Source organism: Acanthochromis polyacanthus, chromosome 20 (assembly GCF_021347895.1).
Source record: "Acanthochromis polyacanthus isolate Apoly-LR-REF ecotype Palm Island chromosome 20, KAUST_Apoly_ChrSc, whole genome shotgun sequence".
Classification (NCBI taxonomy): Eukaryota; Metazoa; Chordata; class Actinopteri; family Pomacentridae; genus Acanthochromis; species Acanthochromis polyacanthus.
Window position 1 is genome coordinate 21,577,564 of NC_067132.1, and position 23,318 is coordinate 21,600,881.

The following is a 23,318-nucleotide window of genomic DNA, read 5'->3' on the forward strand; positions in this document are numbered from 1 at the left end:
AAAAAAATAAAAAATAAATAAATAAAAAAAATCACACGCACGCATCCGTACACGCGCGCACAAACACGGACACACAGAATGCCTTGTAGTTTTGATAAAGCAGCAGCTTTCTCTTTTGTTTTGCTGCCGAGCAGGGATTAGGCAGTGCGGGTCTTTGTCCTGCGGTTTTCCAGTTGAGCAGAACACAAGAGCCTCTACCTCCACTAATACAGTCAGACCTCCCAGCAGGCCTTTCACCACACAGGCGCTAAGAACCTGCTGCCTAAAAGATGCTTTTCAATGAGTTATCAAATCTCCTCTATACTGTCCATGCCTTTCAACCGAGTCTCTTTGTCTATTCTTTTCAATGGAGCATTGAACACATCAAATAGAATTGATGGGCAGATAGATGGACAGCAGAATGTAGCAGAGCCATATTAACCTCTTTCAGACACTGCAGCGTACAGTCAAGGTAACACCAGTGGAGCTTTACTATACAATAAGCTTCTGACTCTCAGCACTTGTGACAGGCATTTTTCGCTAGGTTTTTTGACATTCTAGAGGCTAAGCAGTTAACGTGTTAATCTAAAAATAAAAAGGAAGACTGATGGACAATGAAAACGACCATTAGGTGCAGACCTAACACTAAATTAACAGAGAAAGCAATGTTGTTTTAGGAATAAATGCACAAAAATAAAGTTATTTTCCAAGAAAATATTTAAAATATCTTCATTTAGCTGTTTTACATGACATATATGATTATTAGTTGCAGGTCTAGTGGTAAATATACAATATTCAGTGTTGGAAAATTAGTCATTTAGGAAGAAATCAACAAACAATCATGTCATTTTCCAAGCAAATAATAATAAAAAATCCTCCTTCAGCTTCATTTTGTAGTTTTATATTGCTGAAAAATGAATATTTTTGGTACTTGGACGACTAGTTAAACAAGACACGAGATTGAAAAATGGTCTCAGAACCTGTGCAAACCATTTTTAAAAGTATTTTTTGACATCTTATACACTTGACTGATCAACTGGTAACAAAAATGGAGTAATAGAGTGTTAGCTACAGCTCTGACAGCAAATATACAGCTTAGACAATATTTGGACACGGCTGCATGTTAGTCAACAAGATAATTAAAACTGTTGAAGTAATTTGACTTTCAGCTTTTCAAATCTGCTGTTAAAACACCTCATCTAACTTACAATAGGCATTTTTTTAAAGAAAAATTGAACAGTTTGTTGCCGAAACAGTAAATAAAAAATATCCCCTGCAGTGCAAAACCATTTAGCCAACAGGAAAACTGACCAACAACAACTTCAACTCTTTTATCAAGGAAAAATCCTGAATATTTACAAGTTGTTATTATGAAAAGCTGTCACATAATGTGCTTCTGTAAAATGAAAATATTCTTTGACAAAACAAAATCAACACCTGCAAGCCCTAAAAAATACAAATTTATCATCAAGTAGATTAAGAACATGGTTGTGCACTTGCATATTGATGATAAATGACTGATTAGACCTGTTTCACTTGTGATTAATCAGCTTTAAAGAAGAATGTATTTGCTAAATTTTCTGCATCATCTCCAGTTTTTGGCTTCCCAGTTTTACAGCAGCTATGGAACCATAAATGTGCAGCTCTCAGCAGCAGGTTGAGCAAAGAATCCAGCAGGGGTTTTGATGAGTTCATTAGGAGGCCACGTCATTTATGCACAGCCACACATAAGGCAAAGGTCAGCCAGGATTACCCAGGTGGCCACTGCATGTGGGTGTCAGTTTGATTTTCAGACTGCACTTTAACCACGCTGTTGCTCCACAATCTGGTAACTACTTTGAAATCACCACGCCTTTTGCCATACCGCATTGAATTCAATGTCATACATGCTTATTTTGGAGCCGGAAAACAGCACGAGAGGGACAGTTTTGCATTTACTTTGGCTTGTTTTTTTAATATCAGGAGGAGAGTGGGGAAGTTCGCGCCGCTTCACACTGTGGTGGGAATAGAGGCAGGAGGGGCAACAAGGTAGGAGGGGGCAGAGGGGATGAAGCTCCGGCAGGATTCGATCTGAGGTCAGTGTGGGAGAAGATGATGCTGCATTCTGCTATGTCAAAGTGTCATTTTTTTTATACATTTCTGAGCTGAAACGATCATTTGAGATAAAAGAAGAATATATCCGAACCATAAGTAGTTTGATAAGCTCCTGTTCACCTTTACAAATTGCTATTCAGGTGGTCTGTATTCATAATTCATCAACATGGGTCAGGCTGATGATCATGTTGACTTAACATTTGGTCTGACATTTCAGCCCTGCTCACGCCTTTCATTAGTTCTCGCCACACGCCACCTCATCAAAGTCAGTTACACAAGAGGGGAATGGAAAAAAGAGGAAAAAAAGATGTGAAGAAGCAGAAAACATATAGATAAAGGCAGGGAGAACAGATTACGATACAGTATAATGATAAAACCTCATGCACGCGGCGCTCGTGATATTTGCTCATTTGATCGTTTTGTTAAACAAACGTTGCAGAAGTGGGATTGACGGCGAGGAATAAATACAGACACACTGTAATCCACCAAACACACACGTGTGCAAACACACCCCTGCAACCTGCCGATCCGACGCTCAACCCGCCTTTTCTTGTGGTGAATCTGTATCATCAGCCGTCACTTCCCTAATAGCGAACGAGCCAGTGCCAAAAAAACGTCGCCGCAATGAGAAACTGGAGCAGCAACACAATTCTGCCAATAACAACACCGCCATGTTGATTCCAGTGGGGTGATATTGGATGATATTGACTGTAGGGAGTATTGCTGTGCTTCTCAAAGTCATTTCCAACCAAAGCAAGGACACCGACACACATCATACACACACACACACACTCTGACACGGGTGCTGATCGGAGTGCAGACAATGAACGCGGGGGAAGTGGAGGCATATTGACAACCTCCTTTCTGCGGGTGACAGCTCTCCATCAGTCCACATCAAACAAGTGCATACATGCAGGCTCACACAGAAGCATACACTCTGACTGATTGGTCGCTATGAGCCTGTTTCAACCTGTCAGCCTGCTGGACGTAATAGAAGAGCGAATAAACTGTCCGGTGTACTGTACAGAGTGTGTGTGTGTGTGTGTGTGTGTGTGTGTGTGTGTGTGCGCAGAAGCAGTAGGTGTGCGCGGCGAGCTCATCATCTCTGTAACTGATGGTCATCTGTCATCGCACAGTGTTGATAATCTTCTTAGGGACAGGGGTTTGTCTGAACAAGATGAACACCAGTCTATCTACTGTATCTGGAGAGACTAATCTGTGTTCTCATTTACCGAAGCCCAGACGGTGACAAAGTGGTCTGGCTCGTAAAAATGAGATGAATCGCAATGAAGGTTGTCAACAGGATCATCGTGCGAAGGCGATGGAAGAAAGGAAACGGGGAGCTCTCGCTTACCTGCGACTTGAACCAGGTCGGCGGTGGTCACGTTCTTGGGGTTTTGGCCGACTCTGAACGTCAGCGCAGGACCCAGAACGCTGCAGGATTAACAGCAAAGAGGGACAAAATCAGCAGCTGTAGTTAAGAGGAACAGTTGGACATTTTAGGGAGTATTCCAAAAACATTCCAGTATTCCACAGCCGCCTTAAATTACTTCCAGGTAGTTCTGCGTGAATAGATGAACAACATTGTAAAGTGCTGTGTAGACCTTCAAGAATTGACTTATCGATAGATTAGTTGTTAATCGTTTAGCCAACTATTTAATAATAATAATGGATTAGATGTATATAGCGCTTTTTTGGCCACTCAAAGCGCTTCACAATGGATCCATTATTCATTCACTCACACATTCTCACTCTGGCAAGCTACATTTGTAGCCACAGCTGCCCTGGGGCAGACTGACGGAAGCATGGCTGCCAATCCGCGCCTACGGCCCCTCCGACCACCACCAACATTCACACGCATCCATACACTAGTGTAAGTAGCTGCACAGGAGGGTAAAGTGTCTTGCCCAAGGACACAACAGCACATGACTAGGCAAGAGCGGGAATCGAACCGCCGACCCTTCAATCATTGGATGATCCGCTCTACCACCTGATCCACAGCCACCCCTATTTAGACAATTGATTAACCTGTTTTTTTTTTTTACAAAAAAGATCTAAATTCTCTGATCTCTGCCTCAAAAATGTTAATATTTTCAGTTTTCTTTCCTTATGAAGACATCTGAGAACATCAATTTGGGCTGTGGGAAACACTAATCGCTATTTGTCACCATTTTATACACCAAAGAAGTAATCGGTTAATTGACAGAATAGAATAGAATAGAGTTTGCAACAAAACTGGAAAGTAATCTCTTCACGCATAATATATAAATGTTAAATAAGCAAAGATTCAATTAATGTTAAAAACAGCCTTCTTTAAAAGGTACAAAGTAAGTGCAAGCCATTTATCGTTGTCATATATTCAGTGTCTTCGTGAGGATTTGACGAGAAGTTTGATATGTTATCGGTTTGGTGAATATGAACCCAGCAGCAGGTTAGGTTAGCTTAGCATAAAGACTGGAAACAGCATGGAAACTTGTATTTGTCTGTTTATGCCATACAAAAAAACCCCCAAAATGTATAAGGCGACACAATGCGTGGGACTATTTCTAGACCAGACTATACATTTAGGTTTTTGTGTAGGTTACACAGACAAAACAGAAGATACTGGTTCGTGAGCTTTAGACATGCAGGTGGGTGGATTTTGTGGGTTTTTGTTGGAGTCAGACTAGCCGTTTTCTCCAGTTTCCAATTTTCTTTACGATAAACGAAGTTAACCTGCGTCTGGCCATAACCTTTATATTTACTGGACTGATTTGTGAGTGGAATCGATCTTCTCATCTCATTCTAAGCAAAAGATCACATTTCCCAAAGTGTCACTCAACTGTTTCAAAGTTCAACTATGTTTAACTCGACACTGGATGCAGAAACTGATAAAGGGCATCGATAATAAGAGGAGAAACTGTGAACACCCTTTCAGAAAAAAACGTGGATGACCATGAGTTTGGCTTTTCTTTTCAGCTTGGATTTGGCCAAAGAGCAAAGTACAGTCATCAACTGAGCACCTTGTTTTCTTTTCACCTACAGTAACCTGCCTGCACTCCCTGCACCCATTCTCCTCTGTCTGGGCAGGAGTCAGCTACAGACTTCTCTCCCTGGAGCAGAATAAATGTTGAAGGTCCCCGAGGTTGGCCATGAAATAAAATCTAACAACCCCAGCCGACTCTGTAAGAACTCCCAGCAATGGTCAGGGAAGCGCAGCAATGGGTAAAGAAAAAAAAAAAAACTGCTCGTGTCTAGTGCAACATCCCAAATGAAAATATTCCTCTAAACAGCTGAAAGGGGAGATTTTTAACAGCTAAAATTACACATAATCAGCAACTTCACAGCCCTAATGGTAGCTCTTTTTCAAAACAGAGCTCAACAAAGAAACAGGAGAAACTAAGAACCCAAGTGGGAAAAATCTGCAAGAAATATGGTAATACTGGAATGGAGCAGTGAGATAATATTCCTCAGATTTCTTAAAATGAAAATTAAACCAGCAAAGCCTGAGATGATGATGAACACATGGCATGAGTAAACAAATGATCAATGTACGAGTCAGATACATCACCCTTTGAAGTCAGTGAGACTTTTAAAATGCCAGAACTGAGCAATCTGCTTATTATCACGTTTCATTCAGTCCTACATGGCTCATATTCTTAAAACAAGTGCAAAATCCGCTTCTGAGGTGGGAAAATTTCAACTTGTCTCAACAATTTGTATTAAAAGTGGAACTGTCTTCGCTTCTGTCAGTTTTCACGTACTGTTACTGACACATATTTGTAGAAAAACCTCACAAAAGCCTGATTTGTTTGCCTCTAATTGACTATATCTTTTTATTTTTCTACTGTAACAGCAGATTTTGTCACTTGCTTTAACAAAACGGGACTTTTAGAGCCAAGAATAAGGTAATTTAAATGGAAGATTTCTGTTGCACAATTATTTTTGCATGTTTCATCTGGTTTTCTGAAAATGTAACTGACATCACAGCACACACTAAACAAACCAATACGGCGCCAGTTTACAAATCATGCTGCTGGGTTTGACATTTTCCATGTATTTTTCACCCTTGAATCTCCATCACAATGAAAATCTGGATTTTCTTTTCTTTTTTTTTTTTACCTTTGCCAAGGAGCTTAGAGTGCTGCTACTGTTTGCAATCTTGGTAGAAGGAAGATCTTGGTGCAGATTTGGCTGGAGATGCAATAAAAAGAAGTAGGGAAACAAGGACCTGAAGGTTTATGCTCTTAGAACACTCTTTAAATTGCCACTGGATTGTTGAAATGCAGGCATAATTCATTGTTTCTGGAAAACCAGAAGCTCAAAAGCTCATTTATGTCATAGCTGACAGTTAGACGAATAAATCGATACCACTCCCCATGCCTGTGCAACAAACATGAAGCTACAACAAGGAGACAGCTGTATTAGCTTAGCATAAAAACCGGAAACTAGCAGAAATTCAAGAAATAGCCTAGTACATACTGTATAGTGTCCATTTTAGAGCTATGTGTTAATTGGTGACCTTGAGAGGCGTTATTTGGACCGTTTTTTCGTCTTTCCAGTTTTTATGCTAAGCTAAGCTAACATTCACCTTACTCTCTAAATTAGAGTATTTCTCAAAATATCAAATTATGTGTTTTAGTTAGAAGAATCTGCTAATAAAACCTAAATCAAGTACTATATACATGATTTAGGAGGTAAAATCTGACTTTAGCAACCCAGATATGGCATAAAATAGATACAATAACAAGCTTGGGGCAGATGGGGACCTATGTTTAGTCGAGAATTTACTGACAGCTGACAATAAGTAACTGTGAAAACCCGTCCCACTTTTCCACCGAGCCACCGAAACCTTTCAGTACGTCATCGTGTCTGAACTGTTATGTCCTGGAAAGTACATTTTTAGTGCACTCGCTGCCAGACTGTACGACAGAGAGGCAGATTCATCAGACCGCCGGAGTGCTGTGACCCAGACCCGCTCACCATCAGTCAGCCCCGCTACAGATGCAGCGACACTCCCTCGGCCAGGAGCGATATATGAGCCAATACTGCCAGACAGACGGACCCGACCATGCACCGGTGCATTTGTGAACATGATCACACACATGCTCCTGCGCGCGCACACACACACACACACACACACACACACACACACACACACACACACACACACACACACACACACACACACACACACACACACACACACACACACACACAGAGGCCCGGCCTTCACCTGGACTCTGTTTGCTCTCGTAAATGTCAATGTTTCCACAATCTTTGCCCCTGCCTCCATTCTCTCCGGCCGAAGGTGCTCCGCCTGAGATCTCAATGCATCTCAAATTGAACTGACGTGATTTTTTTTTTTTTTTTTTTATTTCTTCTTCTTTCTTTTTTTTCTAAGCCACACACAAAAACCGTATTTAAATATACTGGCAGGGGAAAAACACCGCCACAGTTGGGAGATGAAGTTAAGATAGATAAGTTATCTGGAGGACTTCACACTGTCTCCTGTGTTATCGGACGTGTGAGCTTGGACTTCATATTAGCTCTGTTGGTGGGACGAGATGAGTGTGTGTGCGCTTGCAGGCTCGTTGGCGGGATATTGGCAGCCAAGTGTGTGTGTGTTCCTGCACAGAATGCGTGTGAGGACGGACGGACTTGTGAGTGTGTGTCCCACTCCCCCTAGTGTTTTTGATGAGCAAAACACTTACGTCATCTGGAAAAAAAAAAGCGAAAAAAAAAGAAAAAAAAGGCACATATTATCTCCAGCCCATCATCATCCAGAACTGCTATTTCAAATCTCTTTTGAAAGGGGGAATATTTTGTGCTGATTACTGTAATAGCAAGCTCAAACATAATTGTGTCTGAAAATTTTAACAACACACACTCGCACACGCAGGAAAAAAAAATCCAGCCTCCTCCTCTAGTACGCTCTGTCTGGAAGTCATCTCTGCCCGCCTGTTGTCATATTTGAGTATCTCTTCTCGTCTCTTACTATCAGGGCTCATCAGAGCGAGGGAACAACGAGAGGCCCCAGAAGCAGGGCGGCGTGCTCTGACCCAGCTCTCGTATTCCAGCCGACTCGCATTCAGACAGAGGCTTTCAAATACTCACCTGTCGAGGCCGCACAGCACGAGGCACAATGAGCTCGCGTCATGTCCTTCGCCTCGGCTGTTTCTACATGAATGCGCTTTCATTACTTTGCAAAGGGGGAAAAGAACGAGATAAACAAGCCAGACAGAGACGACATTTTCTGTGTTTGTCTTCTCTATAGAAGTGTGTCAATACGAGGTGTAAGACAGAGTGGGCTCTTCTGTGGCTTTTACACTGGCTTAACCACATAAATGTGCTGTGAACGACAATATATACACTCACAAATGCACTGTGCTGTAGAACATACAATTCTTACATAGATATACTGAATAAGCCGTGAGTAGTTGTTCGCACTGTGACCATGGATGCACAGAGAAATGCCACCGGGTTACTTTAACATCTTAAAAATGAATAAAACCAAGCTCTGCAGTTCTATGATTGATTTACGATGGGCATTGGAGATGGTTGGTTCACACTGAATGTAAAAATGTGAGAATCATGTCTGTGCATTTTCATGTGACTGAGTTATGAGTCCAAGATAATTAATTTTGATGTAAATCTTGGTAAAGTGAAGTTTTTACATTGCGAGTATGTGCATGTGGTGTTTTGATGTCTTAGAAGGCGAAATATTGGATTTTCACCCTATAGCTACAATATACTCATGACAGCCTCAGAAAGACAGTTTCAGACTTTCAGGGTTTCTTACATCACAAATCTACAAACAAAGCCCAATCTTGTTAACTTGCAGGGTGTGGCATTCTGTATTCTTCTTCTTCAAAATCGGTTTCCAGTTGGAACATATATGATTGAATTACTCCAATATAACATTTTGCTGTTGGGTAGAGTAGTTTTACAGTGTACAAAAAGAGTTATAAGTTAGCTGGTGTGCCTGAGCTGCAGTAAATGGGGAGGAGTGGGTGGAAAGAGAGGCAGGGATTACATCTATAGTTCTGCATGCAACAATGTAAAGTTACATCTCAGCCAATTTTAAGGCAATCAGGGACTATTTCGTGGGGGAAAAAACTTTAAATATGCACCTCTGATACACCAAGAGTTTTTAGAAGTTTGAAGGAATACCCTGGATATCTGAAAATACACTAAACATATGTAAAATCATGTGATATTGCATTGAATTCAGTATAACTGTGCTTATGCATGTCATTGTGTTCCAGGTAAACTAGAATCAATGCAGTCTAGAGTCAAACTGTGAAATAGCTACATAACAGACTCACTATAAAGGCTATCAACCCGTGACAGTTTTTTTGGTCTAATGTTTTCTTCTGTCGTATGTCTATGTCACATTACTTTGCACATAAAAAGAGCAACAAACGTGGCATTAGGAGGTTGGAGTGGTGGGGGAGAGATTAACCACAGGTTTTTACCTAGGAGACTGGAAATTGGGTGCTGTGTGGGACTATTCAATTTACACTTCTCTTTGAGTTTCAGTTGGACCCGTTGCAGTTTTTGTTGCAGTTTTTAGTCTCTGCTTGTTTTTGTTTATGCAAAACAAGCTACTTGGTTAGTCTTAGGAAAACATCAAGGTTTGGGTTAGGATACACCCATGCAAGTGCTCCAGTTGTTTTCCAGGTTGTGAAGGTCCCATGTCAAGAATCGCCCTTAAAAAACACAACCATCTCAAGAGTTTACATCTTTTTTTAAAATGAAAATAATATTTGGACTGTGGACTAATGTACTTGTTATATAATTTGGTGTGAGACCAGGCTGCCAAGAACCATCAAAACCAATTTTGGTCGTTCAGAACAAAATTTGCTCTGAATAAATAAGTCAGTCTTGCAGAACAAAAACAAAATACAAAAGTGTTTCAGGAATACTAAACGGAAATAATTTGGAATCATCACTGAGCTCTTTTTTTCAGGGTATTACAACTACAAAGAATTTGTCTGCAATACTATATATTATTATATTAGCACCATTTGTGACAGGAAAAGTGAGTATTTTTAGTTTTATTAGTATGATTTTTTTGCACTTTAACTTAAAGTAACTCTTCAATACACTCTAAAAAAAATAAGTCGTGACCTGTTTATTTAAATGCTTAGAAGATAAATATTCAGATTTACTGATTTACATAAACCTTTTAAGTTGCAAACATTGCTTTGATGAGTTGTCTTGATAATTTAATGTTAGTAATTACACCAACTTAATATAATGAATAATTTAAACTGAAATGTCTGTGTTAATCCATTTAAAAATGAAATAAGAAGTTTGTACAAGTGTTCAAACTGGCTTTATAAGTTATTTTTTTCTACCTTAAGTTCAGAAAGTCTGTAAAAGCATAAAAGCTTGTGTTTATGCTACCAATTTATGAAGCAACTCGTCATTCAAAACAGTACTGACTGTAAAGACAGGTTCCTGTAACTTATTAAAGCTTGTTGGATGAACTTAATTTCTTCAGAAATTGTCACAACTAAAGAAAAACTGATGCAAACTGTTGCTTTCATTTTTTTTCTTGAGTCTAAACCTTTGTTTTTAGAGTGCAGCAGGAGTTGTAGCAGTCCTGTGATTAAGTGTTACTACTTTTAACTGGGAAAAAAAAGTGTTTTGTTTGTGAATGATTTCATCAGCATCCCCATAATGACATTAATCATTTTGTGCGTCAGTAGTTGAATCAGAGCGATAAGAAATGACAGGTGCAATAACCAGATTAACTAAATCAGTGCCGGCACGATTACACGTCCTGCTGTTCCGGCTTTAAAGATAGAGATCAGAACGCCTCCTTGGTTGCATTTATTTTGAGGTCACTGTGTGTGTTTTCAAAGCACGAACACTAGATACAGAACACACCGACAGTTTTCCCTCTCAGTAACTATTATCCGAGCCAAAATGCTCTGTATCTACAGTTGCAGTGTAGCCGCACACTGCAGTGCAGCGGCTTTGGTGTTCATATGCTGTGGGTGTTACTGAACCACCCAGACTTCACTTCTCCTGCAGGAGTGTCTTGAAAGGCTTGTCAGATCTTAGGCGAACACATCTCCTCTGCCTCCTACATGGTCTGACACCAAATGTACAGCAGAACCATGGTACGAGCACAAAACAGCCTGGGTTCAAGGACAGTTCGCCTGCTCATTAATATTTTAACCGCCTCCTGCTGGACTACTTTCTCTATTTCCAGCTCTCTATCCACTGCTGCTTCCCTTTCTCTCTCTTCCTCTCTTTGCCTCTAACTAAAAATCGTTTGATGGCTTGACTGCTCTCTTTTTGACAAGGCGTACAGTGACAATAGTGGCGAGGCAGTGTTTTGAATACAATGGAGACATCAGTATGTGTCTGGAGGTAATTAGGCCTGATTTCTCTCCCTGCGAGAAGTCAAACACTGCAAAAGGTCAGAAAAACAACAAACGCCTACAGTCTCTGGCAGTGTGGCACAGCGTTTTTCACACAAACAATCCTCGAAGCAACTGGACAACCTTCACTCTGTTTCTCCGAGCTCAAAGGCACAAGACAAAACCATTTCAAATGCTTTAAAAGCGGCCAATTATCCTTTATTCAATGTATAGCTTGTAAACTGCGAGGAGAATCATTATTTGTGACAACGGGGGATGTTTGTTCTTGTACGTACGAGAGCTGGGTGAGATCGGCGGCGTGGAGGCTCAGTCTCTGGGTCAGACGCTCCATCAGGTCCAAGCCCTGGTCAGTGGTGAGGGAGCTGGGGGAGGAAACACACAGCGAGGCGTCACATTCGCAGGTCCATACCCGTGCAACACACCCGCAGCCACTCAGCTGTTAAAATACTATTTTTTTTAGGGAGATACCGCCACAATTCATACCCACAAATGGGTCATTGCACACAAGCAAAGCTATGGTTGTCTGGATGGATGTACTGCACACATTTACACACTCAGACACACACACACTCAGACACACACACACACACTCAGACACACACTCAGACACACACACACACACACACACACACACACACACACACACACACACACACACCAGTGTGCGCCAAGGGAAAAGGGATCAGCTGCCTCTTCAGGCTTGGTAAATCACCTGCTTTTTTTCCAGCAATGAGACAAACAATAAGGTGCAAATGGAACCTGCATGAGGTGTAATGGCTGTATCATATGGACGCTCCTTTCTCTCCCTTCCCCTTCCCTCATCTTTCTTCGTCTTTCACCCACATTCACTTGCTTTCTCCGGGCGCGCACGTACGCTCCAGGTAAAAACATGATAACACCGAGTACACAAACACTCCGTGCACGCGCCCTCACGGTGAGATGAGAATAATAAGGTGCAAATGGAATGGAGGTGAAGTGTAATGGTGGTCTGATAAAGCCATGCCTCATCTCAGCTCAGTCCACGGCTGCTCTCTCACTCAGAGAGTAAATCGCCAAGGAAATAGACCAAACAAAGGCAATCTGCCGGCCAGAGCGTCGTACGGAGGAAATGAGAACGGCATCCACACAAACACACTCAGAAAGCTACTTTATTGCTGACAGCTTAACCTGGAATCACTGAGACCGCCGAGTGACTGCAAGGTGACATGCACCGAGAAGTCATGGATCATAATGAGACATTGTTCAAATTTTGTTACCACTTCATAGCAGGGAAATGTGGAATAAACTGGGAAACAATTTCATGCAACACTGAGTATTGAGTGCACTATCACTTACACGTGCCGTTTTTTCAGACACTCGGCATCGTCTCAAGTTAAAAAAGGAGGTTTTTCTTCGACGTATTCCAGTCAGAATCATGCTGAAATATTTTGTTTAGCCCCCATTTGACACCACATTACAGCAGCTTTTCTCTAACAGAACAGTGTACCGTGCACAAGTGGCTGATTCACTCCACCTTTGAGAGAGTGGGAGGTTCTTTTTTTTTTTTTCTCCCCTCCACTTTTTGAGGAGGTTTTGAAAGTTAAAGATTCACCGCAGCAATTCCAGACACGTTTGCATCCCTCTGCGGTAATTCTAGCAACTGGAGAGCTCCAGGAGTGACTTGGTTGTTGATGCTAGCACTTTTCCCCTTGGGTTTCTCTCTCTGTCTCTTTCTCTTCTATCCATACCTTTTCCACTTCCCCCTCCACGTATACCACCCTCCTTCCTTTTCCTCTATTCCCCAAACCCCCCACTACCGCCGCCACAATGTCAGGAGCTGTCAGATAAGCAGGTTTGCGTAGCCACACTGCAGGGTGCGAAGAAGCAGGGGATAACAACTGTGCAATCATGAGGGCTGCAGCGAATGCAGAGACGCCTCTATAGGCCAACTATAGGCGTCCACTCGGTTGGCCGAGGAGAGACAAGGAGGAGGAAGATATTTCACTCAGAAGGTGACCTGCTTCTTTCCCCTGGCGCATACTCACCTATATTGTGTGTTTACGTCTTAATCTGCTATTCCTATTTGTGTGGCAAAAGGGTGACAAAGACTGTACCCATTGGACCTTTATGAGACTCCGCTGTTGAACAGGTGAAGGACAGCCCACTGACACTGGACTTGATAACGCCATAAAGGGATTTGAGAGCGGGCCAGAGGCGAAGACACAGTCGATAGGAACTTATCTTTGCTGAGCCTGAGCTGAGTGAGAGGTAAGAGAGACGGAGAGAGAGGGAACCTGGCTACCCTCCCTGACAAAGTATCATCATTAAAGCTGTAATACAGCACAGTAATACCCACACACTGAGGGATTTATCACCGCCGCTATTGTAATCAGGTACAGCACACACTGAGGATTTCCAACTACGGTATCCTTTTCCACAAAGACGTGAACATGTGGGAGGTTTTGACAGAATTCGCGTCTCTTAAAGGCAGTTTTAAGTGAGCGAACAAAGCAGATGAATGCTTGGTGTTAAGGTAAGTGAAATGAGTTGGCCTTGAAATGGGTCCAGGAGTAGGACGGAGCGAAAAGTGGGAACTACAATATCGAGCCTTAAGATTGGGAAAGCAACTTAAAAAACATGTTTTTGAAAACAGTGACTAACAGAACCAAGACTATGGACATGCATTAGGCTAATGTCTGTCTGAACTGATGTAAACAATATAAAACAAGCGACAGACAATATAAATGCAATTCAAACATTCAAGTCTACATTAGCACAGGCTTTATCCACTAAAGATGAAAGGAATATAATCCTTTCTGCAATTATATTTAATTAGTACATATTTAAGGAAAATCATCATTGAATGTTCCATCCAAAATCCTATTTTTATGCAAAATAAGTCCAGTAGTTTTGATATTATTTTTTTATTTTATAGAAAATTAGGTTAAATTACAGGCATTATCTGTAAATCAAAAACTCCACTGTTATTTTAAGTATTATGCCACTAATGGCAAACTGCATTTCTTTCTGTCATTTTCATGAAATGCATCATATTATTTAAACAGTGTTTTTTTTTCCATTTTTTCAAATTATATACAACTTTATTTAAATTGACAGTAATTATTCAATATAAAGGCTTGTGTTCATACTACAAATTTAACATTTTGCATGTAAATTTAAGGTAAATATTATCAGTTTTATGCTAAAGGTTTTTTTTTGGTTTCATTGAAATTCTCTGTGTATCTTTTGGTTTCAAATTAATCAAAAGCTTTTTCATTATAGTCCACATAATGCACCCTTTAAAAGACAAAGAAGCATTGCTCCCTTGTTTGAATCTGTTTGTCTGGTTGAATCTTTCAGGCATCTTGCCCCCTGTGTGACCCCACCGTCTTTGCAGTGACAGTGCAACAGTTTTTTTGGGTGAAAAATGAGCTTAATTGTCTTAAATGTAAGAAAACAAATGTCTGAGGAGTCTTGTATTATCACCACACTGCACTGCTGGAGCTCATAATGCCCTCATGACTGTTTTTATTTTTGCATTTTGTCACGTAGATATTTACTTAAGGTATTATTTATTTTTTACAATAAAACTTCTATTCAGAAAAACTCAGTCTCCACTCTTTGTTGCACCCATAAGCCGGGTCATAACACACAGAAAGTTTTACTTTTTCAGTTCCTCCGGGGCAGTTCGGCAGAATTATGTGGTTGATATTGTAAATTTTCATCTGAATAAATGCAATAAAAGTGTTTTGGAATCAATAATGGTGTGCGCTTTATTCGTCTGCCAAAATAAGATTGTTCTTTAACTATCTTAGCAGGTGTTAACAGTTCACTGAAGGTGTTTGATTGCAATAATTTAGCAAAAACCTGCAAAACGACAGAGTTTTACTGCAGAACATTTAGGTCTATCACTTTGTTAAGGGTGTGTTATTGTAATAATTCAGGAAAAATCTCTAAAATAACAGTGTATTTCCTAAAACAGGATTAAAATGTCTGTACATTTATTGTTTTTCCATTTTATCTGAATAAGCATATTTCACTTTAATCGTACAGTTTTGTTTGGTAGCCAATTATGTGAAAGTGTTTTTACAATATTTTTACAGTGCATGTTTGTCTCTAGACTGGTGTCTATATAAATATTGTAGACAACACAGGAGGAGAGCACACACCTGGCAACACAACAAACACAACAAACACTCAATGAAACACCTTTAAATTCTAATGAAGACACCTCCTTATTCATGACAAGTACAATTATATTAAAACATAATGAACAAGTGCAACCAAGTGCAGTCAGTCGCATCCAAACCTTCTAACGAACCATCTAATATTCGCAGATAGGATTCCTGATTATCAGACATAATCAGATTTTGTATGCATTATTTATAGTAATATTTGTTAAGACGCCAAATGTCTAATTCCTCTATTTCTAATCACAAGCACCAGCTGGATTTTCCCATCTGTCTGGATTTATTTAGCTAAAAAAAAAAATAAATCAATATTTACTCTGAACATGATGATTTAAACATGAAGTAAGAGTCTGAACACCGTGATATCTCTATTTAATATTGCTAGTTACAAGATTAATGCTGTGTGTAAACTTTCATTAGAAAAACATACGATGTTGATTATTTGGTTATATTTCATTTCACACATTCTGAACTTTTTAATTTATAAACTTTTCAATTTCTGGATAAAATTCTGCAATAGTTCAGATTTGATCTTCTCTGCCGTGGACAGTATGTGCTAATAAGGAAAGAATAGATTTTTTTCAGAGACTAAAACAGCAGCCTCACTGGGTTTTGTTCTTGGCTGACTTCCATTCAGTTTTTATATAAAGGACTTAACAGAATCATGTCACTCACGGATTTTCAGACGGACAGCACAGGTCATGTTTTATCTGGTGAGAACTGCTTTATCAGTTTCTACCCAGCTGTCACAGCATTTACAGCCCATCCAGCAAGACGGATAGAAACTCATGTCTAACCCACAGTGTTACATTTAGAAAACTGTCAGTTCACTTTTCTTCCAGATGACACCACTGCCATGCTCTTAAGAAATCAAATATGATTGCTGATATAATCAAAACGATGTTTCATTTTATGGTATTTTACTGTATCCTTATTTGTAAATTAGATGTGTTGCATACATAATGGTGCTTTTTGCTGTTTTATAATGAAATTTTGTTGCTCTGTTTGTGCACTTTTGGCCCGTAGCATCAGTTCATACATCTAGTGTCAATGTGTTGGACTCACTCTGAACCAGTGATAATGTAGCCAAAGTGTCTGTCCTTCCCTCTGCTGGAAAACTCCTTCACCCCCACATGGACCAGCTGGGTTTTGACTCTCATGTCCTTCTTCTGCGGCTCCTCCAGCTGCTTCTTCCCCGTAGGGTCCTGAACCCCCTGCATCCACCTCTCGATGTCAGAGTCCACCTGCGCTTCAGGCCTCTCCGCCCCGCCGCTCAGCCGCAGGGTGGCGCCTTCCTTCGCGGGTTCGCCCACGGTCTTCTCCTGCCAGCGGTGGGAGACGGGAACTTGGTCCTGCATGGTCCGGCTGTGCACGCTCTCCAGTCCGACCATTTTCCGGAGGGGAGCCGGTTGCCCACCGTTGACCTCTGGAGCATCGCCAAAGGGCTCCATGTTGAGGTAGTCCAGCAGCTTGGAGAAGAAGGCTGCATGCTGTTTGGAATCCAGAAACAATTCACTTAAGAGTAGTAGAGACATTTTCTTTCTAATTTTACCTACACATTACTTATGGTTTCCTTAGAGAGGAGAATTTACTACGCTCTGAGGAAAATTAACTAACACCTTGAAAAAAGACTTCAGCTCCATTAGAAATGCCAGTCATAGACATCAACAAATTTGTGTTGCATTCATCACCATTTCTGAGTCTGAATTCTGGTCCAAGGTCTAATAGCAACCTTTGTCGTTATAAATTATTAAAGAGTGCATTCAGCAGCTTTTAGTATAGTTAACCAGAGATTTGTGGCATTGTGAAAAACAGTTTAAATTCTTATCGCTTCGTTCAGAGAAAACACTGAGATTGGACAACAATCAAGAAATTTTCCAAGGTTCCGCAGTTGTGAGTTTGCTTTCAACTTGTAATAATTCGACAGTAAATGCTAGTCGGCACAACTTTTCAAATCATCCCTATTTGAAGTAGCATTCAAAAGTGAATAAAGTGTAGGTTTGGACATGTCTCGCTCCCAGAGAAACCAATTTGTTGGTTGAGCAGAGTAATTTTAAATTCACCTTGTCAACGGGCTCTTTGTCTGCACCGTCTATTTGTTGGCCTGGAAACAAACACAATGTATGTGAGCAGATTGTGTGAAAAACTGAAGTTCTCTTTTGTATTTAGCAAAGAAAACACAGTTATGACTCAAAATGAGAGACTCAGAAATACATTTGGCAGTACTTTGTACGAGGATTATATAAAAAACTGCCTAATTAAAGCACTTAGAAATGCACAATGCCTCACATTCTTACGTCTAGGACAGAAAATATATGCGCAAATGCTCTGAACGCTGCCAGCTTTTATGTCTTACTCAACAGCAGAAGCACCAACCTTGCTGTTTCGTTCTCAGTGTGTCTTTCTGGTTTAGATCCTGCCCTTTATCTGATTTCAGGTCCTGGTTTTGATTCAGATGCATTTCTGCCAGTGGCTCCCTGTTAGCCTCCATCTCCCCCCTGGAGTCGGTGGCTCCTGGTCCTGGCTGGGTCTCAAGCGCCGGCCGCTCCTCATCCACCTCCTGCAGGGCTCCTGTGATGACCTCAGCCAGCTGGTCCAGGTCTTTACCCATCAAAGCCTCCATGTGGATGCTGTGTCTGCCCAGCTGGTTCACCATATTCTGGATGAATCGCTCTGAAGAGAGAGAGAGAGAGAGGAGAATGAAACCACACAATCAGATTGCATTCAGATGTGTTAAAAATACACCAGAAAATAGAACGCTCAAGAAAATGCTGACAAGCTACTACAAAAATATGAATAACGTGGTGCAAAAATAAAAAGCTAGAGTGTGGAATTGTCATAACAAGCCACCAAAAAGCAGCTCTTACCATCCATGACGCTCAGAGGCTCTTTCGCGGGCAGTCGGTTTGAGCCGGACTTGAACAGCAGCCTGTCTAGATTAGGCCTTTGGGTTTTGGAGCCAAAAGTGACCTGAGTCTGCGGCTCTGCTTGGCCGATTGGAGTTGGCCGCATGTAGCTGAGGTAGTGGAGCTTTCCTTTGGGCCACGCAGCCTCGCCACCTGGGCTGCCCTGCTGAGGGCCCGGTGCACCGGAAAGAAGCCGTTCCAGATGGCCGGAGAGGACTTTGCTCCTCCCTGAGTCCTGGTTGGAGTAGGTTGTACTGAGCTTGGGGTGCCTGCCCTCTCCACTCTGGGTGAAGACTTTTGTGACCGGAGGTTGGCCAGCTCCTTTCTGAAGGCTGTAGATGGTGGTCTCCTTCCAGCCCTGCTGGGGTTTTGGCCGACTGGGCTCCAGACGATCACCAGACTTGATGTCTTCATTCTGTAACACAACCAGTTCACCACATGTAGCATTGTTCATACGTCAAAGATCATTTTCAACACGTCAGTTGTCTTGGCACTTTGTCCAGAATGAAATATTTGTACAATTATTGGATGGATTGGCATGATTTTAAGTACAAAGATTAACATCCCCCTTTAGAAATACCTGTATAGTTTCTCTTAAGTGCAGCTATCTACCTCCTTATATGGAAAATTAAAAGACTCCCTCTTGTGAAAATTGAGTGGTTTCTTTTATCTTGTTGACATGTGGTGTTTTAGATGTAAGTAAAAAAAAGATAGTAATCCCACCACTGAACAGTAGTGTACCAATGACAAGTCTCAAAAATGCAAATTCAGAATTTCTGGGATCACACATAAGAAACTAACCCCATCAACTTCCAAGATGCAACTTCTGTATCATCATTTTTCTTCAATTCAATAAATGCAATTCTTCAGAAATTAATTTAAAGTTCTACCTGTTGTCTATAACTCTCTGAATGATCTGGGACCAAAATACATTGGGGATATGTCTGATACAATCCTGAAAGACCTTATTCTCGAAACTTATTCTTGGCCCATTTTTAGGAATATGCTGAAAATTGTTCTTTTTTCCACTGTTTTAGGTAATCAGTGTAATTATAAAGTTTTGTCTGAACCAAGTGCACTTTTATTAAGCTTGTCTGCACTTCTGTTCACCCAAGTTAATTAATTCCTTTTCTATTTTAATGTATACTTTATCTTTTACATGCTTTCACTTTTCAATCAGCTTTGATTATTCCATAAATCTGTGTTCATTTTATTTAACTTGTCTGTGCTGCTTTTTAATTGCTTAAATTAATTCAATCTACAGTACATGTTTATTTCCTTTTTTTCTTGACATTTGCCTGTGAAACACTTTGAATAACCTCTGTGTGTTATATGGTGCTCTATAAATAAGAAAAGCTTGCTTCAGAAATGGTTTCTAGTTCAAACGTTTATGGTAGAATTACTCAAATATTCCAACTTGCCTTTGTGTGGTGTACAGTGGTTCTACAATGTTTGAACAGACTTGGAGGTGAGCTGGTGTGCTCGAGCTGCAGCAAGCTGAGGAGGAGTGAGTGGAGAGGGATATACTGTAAATAGATTGATGATAAATACATAGATCTGCACATTTTAGACAGCTGCAATGGGAAAATCCATCTTTTTGTGTGTTTTGTGGTCGTTTCAAAGCTGGAGGTGTTTAATAAAAGCTGTTAGGATATGAATATGTTTACTTCTGTCATTCCTCAAACTCTCCCAGATAACTAAATAATCAATAACCGACTGGTTCAAACTGCATCCTTAAAGGGGAACTTCTGTTTTTTTCAACCTTCAAGCGTCAAAGTCCGCCCTAACGTGCTTTTTGCCCCACACTGACCGGCTCAGATAGTCTCAACGAATGTCCCACAACATACTAGAGATGAGAAGTGAACGAAAACCTCCACATTACCTGGCGATCGCTCTTTGTTGTGGTCTGTATCCAAATCTCAGGACGCTAGAAAGCAAATCTCGTTCCGAAATCGTGCGATAGCTCACGCCAAAACCGGTGTTTTGCAAAAAGCACGTTAGGGTGGACTTTGACGCGGGGGGGCCAGCTGCCCCATACTTTTCGCTAGCCAAGCTGCTAGCTGAGCTGCTAAGCTGACTGCCTGGCTAAATACTGGAGCTATGTCGAAAATTAATTTCTCCATCACTCACATGTATGAAATGACACGTGAAAACAGACCCCAGGTTAAATAAAACCGAAGTTCCCCTTTAATGAAGGCGGCAGGAACAGCAGCAGCTCACTGGTGATCATACAGTCATGGCAAAATTAACTATCTTTGGAATATTTTAAGGTAAAAAAACTGAAAGACACTCTGTGGAGACTCGTGAGACTTTGATTAATTTTCTGAAATGGGGCAAATTATGGGACCTTTAAGGCCGAAAAGGATTATTTCTGAACAACCAGAGAGGGACTTTAATCTGCTGTTTATGGCCAAATACCTGCAGATTTAACAGCATTCCCATCAGCCTCAGCTGTAATTTGTGTTTAGTGCTAATTAGTAAATGTAAGTCTACAATCATGCTTGGCTAAGATGGTGGAAGAACCTAGAAAAAGTCATCATCTTAGCACTGTCATTGTCAGTGTCTTAGCACGCTAATATTAGCACACATGCCTGAATACAACCACATAAAGCCACTGGAGACTCTTCAGGCTTGTTTTGCACATTTCTTGAGAGCTGAAGTGACAACATTCATACGATGAATCTTCAACCTAATCTGAGCTCTGCAATAGTTTTTTTTTCTCCTCTGTGGGAGCATTAAATGGGTTGTACTGGGTCAGCATTGTTGTGACAGGCTTTAGTATAAAAAGAGAAGCAACCTGGGCTCGACGAGACAGGACAGGATATGAATAGGGATTCTAGATCAAAGACAACTGCCCTTGGAAATTCCATTATGGAAATCACAGATGAGATAGTGTCACTCAAAGAGTAATTTCATGCATTTCCACAACACACAACAAACTTTAAAAGCATATCCCCTCTGTCAGAGACGCAGCAGCAATCCCCTATCTAAAAAGAAAAAATTATGAGTCATCTGATTTCAAAGTTAGTCATATGAGTTTATATTTGACACATGATGAATAATGCATTCACATTACAATGCTCCGGTACACAGGCATTTAGAGGCCTTTTAACCATTTGGCATTGTGGTTGGTATTGCTATTGGCACCAAAATGTGTGATTTTGTGCTTTCTTTTACTGTGAGGAAGAGGAGCCATTCTTCTCCTCTGAATCATAAGAGCCCACGCTTCAGTTTAGCGTACAGTATATCCAACGCACCGAACAGCATTATTTTCCATGTCACTGCTGCACTAATACTAGCCATCTCCCTTGGTGCCATTTTCTGTCCTTCAAATGTATATAGAAGAAATGTCAGTCTTTCCAATCCCGGCGTACTGAGAGGCTATAATGGCATTAGCACAGCAAGACGGGGCTGCTCTGCCATTCATGCTAACCATGTTCGCCTTTTCCATCCCACTATACAACAAAGGAGCTCATTTCATCAATAAGGAAGGTCCTGAACTCTTCAACTTTGCATTATGGCGGCACTGACACAGCAGCAGGAGGCGGCTCGGCCATGAAAGACGCAGAGTGCGTTTCACAAAGAGCTGGGCTTCCACCCTAAATATGAGGACTGAATAATGTAAAGAGGTGATGGAGGATTTTTATCTGAAAGGAGTCAGTGGAAGATCGGATGAAGAAAGAAAGTGAGAAGCCAAAGTAAAGGAGAGACTAGAGGACGACTCTGGCAAAAGACAGGTACCAACTCTTTGTAGTTAGACAAGTCTATTTTGTTCATCACACAGTCTTACTGTTGCATTTAAATGTGATATCTCTTGCCAAGTCTGTAATATTAATTATGCCACTTCCATACAGTTGAGGAACTTGTCTGAGACAGATTTTCAAAAACTGTTGAGAGATCTTGAGTCTGGATAATGTATGTTAAGCTCCAAAAATAGTAGACAGACACTGAATGGAATTTTCCCCAGACCTTTGTTGATTCTTGAATGCTCATTTCTTCCAAATCACACATTTCCAAACTGTGATGTTTGTTTTCTGTAAAGTATTTTAAACCCAGAGTATGCCGTTTTTTTCGCTCTGACCTCATAATTCATCTTTCAGCTATTTCACTCCATTTTCAGGCTTTAGAAAATCTAATTCCTGATGGGAAATTTTGGCCATTTTTAGGCCATAGTCTGTTGTGGCAGTTGGATGTGATGGTGCAATGAGTTAGACTCAAGATTTAACTTGTTTGCTGATTCTGGAGAATAAGGTTTGAATCAAAGATGAAACCACAAATGACTGGATACTACATTTCCCATAACACAATTGGATGATTTGTTTTTTCAGTAGACTCCCCCTGCCTCCTAAACACTAATTTCTTTCAAACCACATATTTCTGAACGTAATGCAGGCTTTCTTCTTGATTCTTCTTAATCCTTACTGTTTAGCTTGTCATTCTATTTTCATGTTTTAGAAAATCTGGCTAGTTATGGAAGATTTTGGCCATTTTGAGGCCAAAGTCCGTTATGAGAGTAGGATGTGTGAGGATTTCCATTTGGGAGAACATGAATGATGACTTTTAGAGCTTCTTTGACACACAAGCTTGTCTGGAGAAAGAAGCTTAGAACAGAAAGGTGAGAGAATAGACCTGTAAGAAGAGGGCTGTAGATTTTTAAATTATTGCGTTATCTATTTTATCTTTTTTAACCTCTTTTTCTGCTTTTTCCCCAGAATCCCACCTTCTGCAGCTTTAATTCTTGTATCCCAGCCATGATAACCCGGACAGCATCCCTGAAAAAATGCATTTGTCCT

The 23,318-nt window shown here is 40.7% G+C and overlaps 1 protein-coding gene across 2 annotated transcripts in view; it reads right to left on the bottom strand.

The window, feature by feature from the left end:
- The window catches only part of ptprn2 (protein tyrosine phosphatase receptor type N2), a 144,529-nt gene that overhangs the window by 81,241 nt on the left and 39,970 nt on the right, over nt 1-23,318 (bottom strand). The window contains exons 5-10 of one of the 2 annotated variants that reach the window (XM_051940046.1): nt 18,487-18,940; nt 17,996-18,292; nt 17,683-17,723; nt 16,685-17,109; nt 11,726-11,812; nt 3,428-3,507 (exon numbers count right to left, since the gene is read on the bottom strand). In XM_051940046.1, the coding sequence (XP_051796006.1) occupies nt 3,428-3,507; nt 11,726-11,812; nt 16,685-17,109; nt 17,683-17,723; nt 17,996-18,292; nt 18,487-18,940 (1,384 nt within the window). The remainder of the gene's footprint in view (nt 1-3,427; nt 3,508-11,725; nt 11,813-16,684; nt 17,110-17,682; nt 17,724-17,995; nt 18,293-18,486; nt 18,941-23,318) is intronic. The other variant, XM_051940047.1, reaches the window with a different exon arrangement.